General features: G+C 38.0%; 1 protein-coding gene across 2 annotated transcripts in view; it reads left to right on the forward strand.

Annotated features, from left to right (window-relative positions):
- The window catches only part of SLC12A1 (solute carrier family 12 member 1), a 49,323-nt gene extending 40,868 nt beyond the window's left edge, over positions 1-8,455 (forward strand). For both annotated transcript variants that reach the window (XM_035899420.1, XM_035899421.1), the window contains exons 23-26: positions 2,082-2,168; positions 4,397-4,532; positions 7,299-7,366; positions 8,320-8,455. In XM_035899420.1, coding sequence (XP_035755313.1) covers positions 2,082-2,168; positions 4,397-4,532; positions 7,299-7,366; positions 8,320-8,455 — 427 coding nt within the window. The remainder of the gene's footprint in view (positions 1-2,081; positions 2,169-4,396; positions 4,533-7,298; positions 7,367-8,319) is intronic.
- Positions 8,456-11,273: the final 2,818 nt, after the last annotated feature.

Genomic DNA, 11,273 nt, shown 5'->3' on the forward strand with positions numbered 1-11,273 from the left:
GATTTACAGGAGATTGTCCAGTTAACAGTAAGTGAAATTACACATGAAGCTTCTCATATGCAAATACCATAGACAGATAGCTCACATAAATGTGATTAATCATAAAATGGTAAAATGTAAAGGAGTTAAAGAGCAAGTTAATCAACTTTAAGACCAAGTTGATTTGACTTAGCTTTTTAAAAAAACTCTAGATTTCATAATCATCGTTTTCCTTCAAGCAAATGAAAGGCACTAATATAAAAACTTATTTTCATCATCAGTGTATATATGGCCTTTCCTTCCAAAGCACTTTACACGCTAGAGGCACAGCCATTTCGCCACTGGTAGAAGCAGCCCAATTTGGGATGGAAGTTGGTAACTGCTTAATAAAGAGCAGCAGCACCATGTAGCGAGTTAAAAACAACATATCCAACCAAAACTCCAGTGGAAAACAAGCGAGATGGATGCAAGGACAGGAGTCAGAATTTAGCCTGCATCGCTAGGATTACAACGCAGTGCCTCCAAAAGACAGCTGCCACAGGAATGCTCCCTTAAGCTTTTGCTTTCACATAAAGCAAACTTTAATCCACTGTGGTTCTGTCAGTTGTAAGGATTACCCTAAAGTTAACATCCTCCTGTAGAAGAGATTCACAAGTGTTTGTACAAACTATTCTTATCATTGGGTAAAAAAAGCCATACAGCTGCTCAAGGACCTGCAAGGAAGCATTCTCTGCTCCATGTCGAGTTTGCCCAAGGTTGGCTACTCAGGACCGCAACCAGCTCCTGGATCTAGGCACTCAAGTCACCAAATTTCATTGAGAGGAAGTAGGAGGCTTTGACATCAAATGATGGTTTTGACATTTGTCAAAACATGACAGACCTTCACAGAAGCAGTTCTGGCACCTGTATACACTGCTTGTCCTACAAAAGCCAGAGTGAACAGCACGGTCAGTACAGCTGACAATGACCTGTTTGTCTCCAAGAAAATAATATGTCTTTGTATTTCTACCCAAACACTAGCTTTCCTCAACAGCATATTCTACCTACCACGCACAGAAGCCTTCAAAGAGACAAATCCAGAGGGCCAGGTGGCTATTCCATTCCCTAGATAGATCTAACACAACATCCAAGTACAATCTCATCCATCGTATTTCCAATTCAGAAATTAAATTTATCTGGACTTTGATAACCTGTACTTCCCCAAATACTAAAACCTTTCCACAGAAGCTGAGGCTTTGCTCTTTTTGGTGTTCAAAACAAGGACTGCCCCAAGGGACATCAAGATTTATATAAGCAGTATGTTCTTATATAAAAAAAGAACAAGTAAATTCTCAGGTCATAAGCAAATAAGTATTTCTATCACGGTTTAGCTCCTAGGAACTTTCTGACCTTTTCAAACTCCAAAGCTACCAAAAAAAAAAAAAAGGTGGGGGGAGGGGGGAATAAGATACAAATTCCCAGCTATGCTTCAACAAAAGGAAAAACCTACCCAACTAAAACTCAACACACAAAGCTATAAACTATTCCTCCTGCCAGTTGGGGCAGAAAAGCAAAGTATTTTCTTTTATGAAAATATGTGAAGACAACATGTGAGTAGATCAATATAAATTCATAAATGAAGAAGATTCTTTAAGTTTTGCACATCAACCTTACGGACCAAATTTTTACCAACACATACACTACCAGTGTTGTACATACTCCAAGCATAGAATTCTGATAGTAATACAGCAATATTAGCCTTCTCTAAATAGTGGAGAACTCTGTCCTACTGTATTTTGAATATTTTTCCTTTATAATTCAAGCCTTTGCAAATACTTAAAGTACCATTTTTTCCCCAAATGTAAACACCCTTCCCTCTGCCTGCTATTCATTTCCATTTTTTGTGATTTTCATCGATCATCAGTTAAATGAATTATACTACAGCAATCACATCAATCCAGTTCTGTAATTGGAAACTGAAACACTAAAGCATTTGAAGTAATTTGTCATATAGTTAAAGATAATGAGACAACTGCGTTTGATATCTTAACTCATTTATGAGTGCTCTTTGATTCTAGGCACTTGGAAACACAGTGATAAAATGTTCTCTCTTTGGTTTTCAGGATGGCTTCACTTCTAAGCAAATTCAGAATAAAATTCGCGGATATTAATATCATTTGTGATATCAATATAAAGCCCAACAAAGAAAGGTAAGAAACATTACTGAAATCCATTATTTAGCAGCAAGTCTTTATCAGGAGCTTGTTTCTTTTATGTTGAGCATTAAAAGGAAAAAAAAAACAAAATGCACCACAAAGAATAACACCATCACTTTATTGCAAGCATTTTCTGAGTACCTAGAGCAGGAAAAAGAAAAGAACCTTTTACAAATTGCAAGTCAAAGGGTCAAAGCTATAGGCAGCCTTTTTCTTAATGGTGTAATTATAAGACTTAATTTGAATAAAGACTAATTAGATGCCATACTTATGAGCCACTAAATTTAACAGGCATTTTACGATGGCTTTCCATATCTATTTATGTTGCAAAAGACTTCACTTCTTCATGTTATTCAGTCAGTCACAGTTCTCTTGTAAACTCACCATCTCTGCCAAGTCAGCCTTCTGGGTTTTACGATGAATTCATAAACTTAACATTTTTCTGGCCAAACATAAGCATACTTCTCCTTTCCCATGAGGACAATATTATAATACTCCCCATCACTCAAATATAATGAAGGTTCAATGTTTTTAAAAATTAACTATCTACAGAATTAATACTCTTAGGCAGAGGTTAGGAAGTTGGTAAAACAGTGCTCAGGAAGGTCCACCTCCAACTGTATTAGCTAAAAAGAAATTAGAGTCCTTGCTTTCTGAAACATACCTCTATAGAAATCACCAATTTCTCCTGCTTTACTTAAACAAAAGTATATAGCAGGTTGCTCAGAGAATAACTGAATCCTAACTCAATTCACAATATTGCTCTTGGTCTTAAAGATCCTCAGAAAATGTTCTCACCTTGCTATGCTTTCTTCCATCCCACCTCTTACTCCCCCCTCTTGATAGGTCCATAGCTATTTCATAGTCAAAGGGTTCTTCTTCTCCACCCAAAGCCTCTTCTCTGAGTCCAAGCGCATTCTCAGGTTAGTCTCTTAACCCATTTCTCCACACACACATAACTGCAAAACCAGTATTAGATTCACAGCGCATTGGAGATTTTGACTTAGGAAATGCAAATAAAGAATATAAAGATTTTATTACTAGACAGGTCACTTATTAGTGCCCTCTTGATCTCTCAGTTAATATTTTTAATTATATGAAGAACTGTGCAGAATAATCCTCTCTTTCCTGTACTATGCGGTGATTGTACATAAATAAAAGCTATCAGAAAGACTCAATATCTGGTATTAACATAAAAGTCAAAGACATTTGTTACATCAGCACTATTTGAACAGAACAAGTGAATATTGTGCCAGACACTTGCCAGACCACTGTATCTCTCCCCCAGCTGGCATCCCATTTATAAACACTAATAATAAGAGGATTATCACTATTTTACATACTGAAACAAACACTAAGGATATTGACAAACTCTCTGGCAACTTAGCAACATTAAATGCTGCACGTCACAGCCTTTAACCCATCCCTTGACTTCCTAGCCATATAGCAAAGTCCAACCTCTGCCCAGCCTCCCATTTCACTTCACAGTGAGGCCTGTCAGCATAAAGTGCTCATGGAAAAATACATTAATAAAAAATAAACTCCCTGAAGTCTCTGTGGGATGATAGAAACTTCCAACAAAGGGGCAAGCAGGGAAGTACAGAAGGATTATAAGCTTTTTCCAGGTGACGACAGTCAAAAGCTTCAAGAAACAAATTGAAGTTTAGAGAGAAAAATCTGTGGAAAAGTTGGGAAATGAACACAAACCAGAGCCCCCATACAGCAAAAAACCTACAGCATTTTCTTCATCCCCTTGCTACAGGGGATTTATATCACCGGTTTTTTCCATTTCATTAAAACTGTATCAGTCAGGTCAGTGCTCCAGTTAATGCTAAAACAATAATAAAAGCTTGGTATTTATGAGGAGACCCATATTCATTGTTAACATTAGTAACCAATATACTACAGTTTGGAGTTACTGTAGAACTCATTTCAATATTTTTCCTACAAGCAGGAAAATGCAGAAAATTCTCTGCAACTACAATAGGCCAAATGACATGTTTAATTATCCTCAAATAACTTTTAATTATCCTCAAATAACCCCAACATATTGAAGTGGCACGGATATAACTTGGGGCTCAATGTAGCAAAGAATAGTTAAAGATTTTGCACGTTTTTCAGCTACAGCTACAGGCAGTGGGGCCTGCCATACACAGTGCCCGTGAAGTCAGTTAGCGAGTTCATACCCTGCAGCAAGGCCTCCTTTGTAATTCCTGTTTCAGCTGGAAATTCTTTGAAGAGATGATTGAGCCATATCGCCTCCATGAAAGCTGCAAAGATATAACAACTGCTGAGAAATTGAAGCGAGAGACTCCATGGAAAATTACAGATGCAGAGCTGGAAGCATTCAAGGAGAAGGTAAAGCCTTGCCTACCTTTTTACATCTGTACCTTTTCTTACACTCCAAATGTTTGAAGTGATTAGTAAGAAAATGTGAAATACCAGATATGGAATTAGAAACATGACATGTACAAACCTGTATTTGATATTTACAAATTGGATTTATATTGTAAACACTGCAGAGGTGTGTTATGATTGCATTATTCAGCACTGTAAGACCTTGGCACGTTTACACAGTACACGAGAAGCTCTGTCCACATCAGACCCAGCCCGATGAAAACCACCTCTGAACCAGAAGCTACACAGTACTACACTGAGCCTCAGCTAATAAGTTCTGCTGAGAGGTTTATTAAATGGTTCCACTGTTTTAGAGCTTGAACCTCTTGAAGTGCACAGTTCCAAATATTCACCACTTTGGGAAATTTAGAACTGAATCTAGACCCTACAACTGGCTCTAGGAATTTTTCCAAAGGCACAATTTAACACGGATCCTACCTCAATGGCAGAGTGAAGACTAAACCTGCCTACAAAGCAGGAGCTCTCTCGCAGTTCAGAGGCACTCTAAGGCTGATGTTGGCTGATCCACCGGGTGAATTAGAGCCTGGGCTGCTCTCTAATTTTGTTGGAACATACCTTTTTAGCAATGAACCACCAGTACTGAAAGGATACTGGAAACTCTTCCATCCTTAAGAGACAAGTTCTCCTGTAACTCACAGAGAATTAATCTAGCAATTTTATTTATAGTTCCTGTTGGATTAACCTGAGTGCACTGAGAATTTAGTTATCACCACTTTATGGTGCTGGTAACTTCCTCAGCAGAGCAAGGAATGCGAGTCTGAGCTCAGAGCTGCTAGGGGTCACAGCCCAGCACATTAACATAAGCTGAAATCAATGGTGATTTAAGATAACTCACTATACTACTGACTGCAGCAGCCGAGAAGCCGACTGACTGCTCCCTGTATTACCCTTTTCATAGATTTGATAATCAGCATAGTTATGGTAGTGAGCTGTGGGCAGAAAACTTTTGAAGTGCTCTCAGCATAAATCATCGAAATTTGGGAGTCAGAGCCCTTAGAAGATCTCAGTATAAAAGGCAACTGGAATATAATCCCAGATATACACACTTGTCTGCAGAACTAGTGAGGATACAATAGGAAAAAAATTACATGATTAAGCTTGGTCTTGCCTAGGTCGCTGACTAAAAAAATCAGGAAAAAAACCCCATAGGTATGAAAGCAGTCAGCAACATGAAAATGCCAAACCTCTCTATAAAATAAGAACAGGAACAAAAAAGTTTAGCTTGCACACCTGGAAAGGCACACCCCTTATCTTCAGAAGTAAGACAGTTCTGGGAATTTTATGGAGGACATTAGAACACGTTTAAAATTCAAGAGAGAAAAAAAATGGCGCTACAGATAAAGGGTAATGTTATAGGATGATTCTTATGAGATAACAACTGGCTAAATTGTGAGGATTCTTAGTTATATAACACATGTAAAAGAGCAAGCAGAATTTTTGTAGAGGAGGAAAATTTAAGGTCTAAATGGAAAAAAACCAGCTTTTATTTATAAGACCAGTTAAGATGCATCCATCTCCCATGCTGCAATCTCCCTGTATACAAACCTGCCCTGGTCTCTTGTTCCCTGACTTGTCTTAAGTTACAAAAACTTGGAGGGTCTGAGCCTGACCATAAAGTAATCTCAGCTGAATCTCAAAGTAACAGCCATTCATGCAATTTCTAAAAGTCCATACAAGCACACAATACATAAAGCAGCTAAGTCTTACTCCAGACTCCTGGTCTTTCATTTAAGAGGTGAATTTCTGGCAAGGTGCTCATTTACACACTGATGTTCAGCCCTACCAGCATGGCAGCTGGACACTTAAAAGACAAATGAATCATAGAATCATAGAATGTTTAGGGTTGAAAGGGACCACTAGTGGTCATCTAGTCCAACCCCCCTGCAGTGAGCAGGGACACTGCTACTAGATCAGGTTGCTCAGAGCCCCATCCAACCTGGCCTTGAATGTTCCCAGGGATGGGGCCTCCACTACCTCTCTGGGCAACCTGTTCCAGTGTTTCACCACCCTCATTGTAAAAAATTTCTTCCTTACCTCTAGCCTGAACCTAGCCTGTTCTAGTTTAAAACCATTTCCCCTTGTCCTAACACAGCTGGCCCTACTAAAAAGACGTTCCCCATCTTTCCTATAGGCCCCCTTTAGGTACTAGAAGGCCGCAATCAGGTCTCCCCGTAGCCTTCTTTTCTCCAGGCTGAACAAGCCCAACTCTCTCAGCCTGTCCTCATAGGAGAGGTGCTCCAGCCCTCGGATCATTTTTGTAGCCCTCCTCTGGACCCGTTCCAACAGTTCCATGTCCTTCTTGTGCTGAATGAGTTAATATATTAACCACCATCAAACAATAGCACAAAAGAATCTCTGCGCAGTTCCCCAACAGCTATACTCCACAGCCAAATAAATACTTTAAAACTATGTCTGAGCCAGCTCTGGTACTGTATCAGTACAAAAATAATCTCCATCCCCAGGAAATCTTACACAGTGAACAACTCTGGCCCCCAGGTAACTCTACTAGTCAAGAAGCATGGCTTAGCCTCATATTTTGCCACCTCTGTCACTCTGGACCACAGAGCAGACCCAGCTTTCAATGCTGCCAAAGCAACAGCAGAAAATTCTGTAGGCAATGGGTAGTGTAGAAGTCTATAAGGCACCAGAACTGAGGATCACTGACCTAACTGGCTTTTTTTCTTCCCCTTGTTTTGTTTTAATCAGAGTTACCGCCAAGTCCGTCTGAATGAACTCTTACAAGAGCATTCGAGGGCAGCTAACCTCATTGTCCTGTGAGTTGCAAGATTTTGGTTCTAATCTAGAGAATAATCTAATGTGTAAAGGGATCCTGGACTAGAGCAACAGAAACACTTGTGTTAATTCATTGAGGGCAAAAATAATCTTTTAAGTACCTTTTGAAGGACTTGCACCTGGACTGATGGTTCTCTGAGACTACACTGAATATAAATCTTTCCCAGTAGTTCTTCATAGCTTAAAACAAAGCCCTAGTCATGAAAATGTGTCAAAAATGCAGCCTTCACATCCAAATCTACATGTTGAGTGTTATACCTGCTTACTCACCTGCAGAAAATACATATTTTCCTTTCTTTTCCCCCAACTATTAACAAGTCAAAGTTAGAGAAAGGATTCTTTTGGTTTGCACGCAATAAATGGATTTGTTAGCCCCAATCTACTTGGAACTACATGAAACTGAATAAGGATGATGCAACTGCATAAAGAAAAAGCAGCCATTTTCAGAATCAATCTTTATTTAGAATAGATAAACCTCTTTATCTCTATTATTTCAGTCTCCAAAAAAAGGCATGATCAGGAAATGTTTACCATAAATTGACCCATACTGTAAACTCCCATCTCACAGTAATTACAGGTCAGAAAATAAGCTGATGGACTGTAAAACTGTGCATGTACTGCATTTTTATCCTTTTCTTTAAATCATATTATGTGTGGGTTTTATGACCCCCAAAACGATTCTTTACCAGTTTAAGGTTACAACCAGTCATGTCCAGTACAACTAGCCATGTTAATGGCACTAACCACGTGAGCAAGAGTTTGCGAGGCCTAACAATAGCTTTGTAAGATTAAAATAATCACGTAGTCTAATTATGAACATTCAGAGTTGTATATGAACACTTGATGTTTTCTAGTTAATATTTAGCAAGATGCATGTTATCAGGGCTACCCCATCTTCATCATGTTAATTTTATTTTTCTCTCTGTCTAAACAGGAGCCTCCCAGTGGCAAGAAAAGGAGTAGTGTCTGATTATCTGTATATGGCTTGGCTAGAAATTCTCTCCAAGAACCTTCCTCCAATCTTAATGGTCAGAGGCAACCACAAAAATGTACTGACCTTCTATTCTTAGAAAAACATCAGTGCCTAGCATATCTCTTGCTTAGTTTCAACACCTACATTTTTAGTATCAGTGATTTATTAGACACACATTTATCTAATACAGATCTAAAACTTAACTGACAAGAGAATTTTTCAAAAATCTAAAGCAACACAGTGAAGAATTAGACAAAAAAGGAAACAGTCCCTGCTGATGTTACACTCCAGTACAGACAAAAGGAGGAAAATCTACCTATATATATATATCTCACATGAGGCAGTAAATGTTTTGAACACACAAAGAAGAAATTCCACTAATTTTATAAGGTGTCAAAAATGCTTTTGATATTTATCCTAGAAAGCCAAAATTAACCTCTACAATACAAAAAGCATTAAATCTATAAATAACTACTACTTATAAATAACTACTACTTTCAAATTGCACTCTCATAGTTGCTAGTAGACACACAGGAGGATTACAATCAAACGCACCAACTTGGGACAGAGAGAAAAAAAAGGGGTATGGTATCCATCAGGTCAAAGCCACAAACCGATATAATGCAAGTAGAATACCTGTGATGCTGTTTAATTATAATGTTGCCAAATTAAACATCTGCTGTAGGCATAGGTCTTTTACCTAAATTGTTGTGTTAATTTATATTCATTCAAATGCTTCTAATAACTGACAAACAAAAAATTTACACATATAAAATTATGGATTCTATATGATAAGACTTGATAATGAATTTTCAAGCTCTGACATGGAATGGAATGTATGATTGCAATAATTAAATGTGGTAAGTAAATTTCACAAAGAAATTAGTGAAATACTAAATATTCTAACAATTCTTGCTATGAACATTACGGTTTAATACAATCTGACATTATACTTTGGGATAATACCTACAGTGATTTATGTGATTAGAAAGCAAAATAAACTCCATTAGCTGAGTTGAATGCCTTATTTTTTATTTATATAAAAATATTTCTCTTATTTTTAGACTTCTAAATAATATTCATTATACAGTAACTTGAAATAAAGGAAATCATTGTTATGTAATTTTTCTATTCTGCAACATTATAGTACTTTATCATTTCAGCTGTCAATAAATGCAGCTTCTCTTTTTAATGAAGAAAGCTATATCCTATGTGTAAGCATTATTTAAATTAAAGACCATTAAGGAGCGCAGCTGATTTAATTACTGCAATACCGCAACTGCTTTAGAGATAAACTGAAATCTAAGCCCCAGGAAAGCCAGGGGACCCTGAGTTTCACTAAATGCTTATTTTAAAGCAGGCCTCAGATCCCATCTTTGCTTGAACTATTAGAATTTAATTTGTGGAGGATCTAGCACTCCATCTCCAAAAATGACGACTATTTGATATTCATATTTTTCCAAGTTCAACAGCAGCAATTCAGCAGAACATGGTAATGTAGCCCAATAATCCATGTTTTATTTTCTCCATCTATTAAAGGCAGGATGTGAAATACTGATACTTTCTCACAATGTTCTTCCTTCGCTCCTTCTTACACATTTACAACCAGGTTGAAGGATCATTTTGCAGTTTAACTGCATGACACAGATATATGAGTTTCCTAGATATACTAGACTTCCCGCACAGCTCTGAGCAAACCAAACCTCACATTCTGCACCTGCAAAACAGGGAGATAATTCTCATCGTTCACAGTGATGTTAGGAGTGATACAGGAGCTTGTTACATGCTGTCATGTCCTTCCACCTTTGTAGAATTGCAATGGCCACTACCCTTTCCACCTCACTTCAGACACCAAACAAGTATAACCTGCATGTGGTACCCAGACAGTCAATGGAAAGAAAAAGAGCTTTTAGGCTCCACTTAAGCCTTCTGTGCATTTCTTATCTCAGTCTATGGAAGGACCTGGGGGAATTACACACCTGCATTAAGCCCTTCAATTATGTACATGAGTGAGGATTGTTTCTTAAATATTCCCAAGTACTGTAACTCTCAATCTACAGGGAACATCGACCCAGACTGATTTGGGGGACCTCATCAGATCCAAAAAAGAAAAGGAGCACAATATGAGCCAGCAACGGCACTTTCAGTACTATTCCCGCTTCTCTCTCACAAACACATCGCTGTGGGCATTGCAACAATAAATCCTAAGAGGGACATTTCTAAATGAACAGCCCTCAAAAAACCTAAGTACTTAAACATACACATCACTGTAAAACTCCTTGCTCAGACTACAGTGATTAATTAGAAAACGTATCCACTCCACAATGTTATGGGATTCATAACGAGCAGCACAAACTCTAGACACAGCAGTGCTTAACTACCTGAAAGTGTTATCTCCACAAATTCACAAGTAATTTCAACACAGCAGTTTCCTAGGAGCTTCTATTTCTTGTTCCTCACCATGATTTCTGAAGTGTGTGTATGACCAATTTGGAAAGCATACTAATTATGGACTCTCTTAAATTGCAGCTTTGATTGCAAAATTTTCTTAGTCCACCTACCTCTTTTCCCACTCCGTAACAGACACTTCCTCTTTTACATACATTATGCATAAAACAACTGAATTTTAATCACCATCTTAGTAACCAAATTCTAATTACAAGTTTGACATCTCTAGAAAAAACATGGCTCTAAAGCTGTCTAGCACATCTTGAGCTTGTATCACACGACCAACTCTGCAGGTTTACATAATCTAGGTTGATTTGATCAGCCATGACAAAAGCAAGCATAGATAAGCTGACCAGGGACATTAAAGTGTGAAAATACCATTGCTATGAAGCAAGAACAAAGAACATTTGAGTCTTCAAAAGTCTAGGCATCCTGCACAGCTAAGCTTGTGCCTAAGGGCCTGTTAA

The sequence above is a fragment of the Egretta garzetta genome, unplaced genomic scaffold (assembly GCF_000687185.1).
Source record: "Egretta garzetta isolate BGI_Z169 unplaced genomic scaffold, ASM68718v1 scaffold287, whole genome shotgun sequence".
Lineage (NCBI taxonomy): Eukaryota > Metazoa > Chordata > Aves > Pelecaniformes > Ardeidae > Egretta > Egretta garzetta.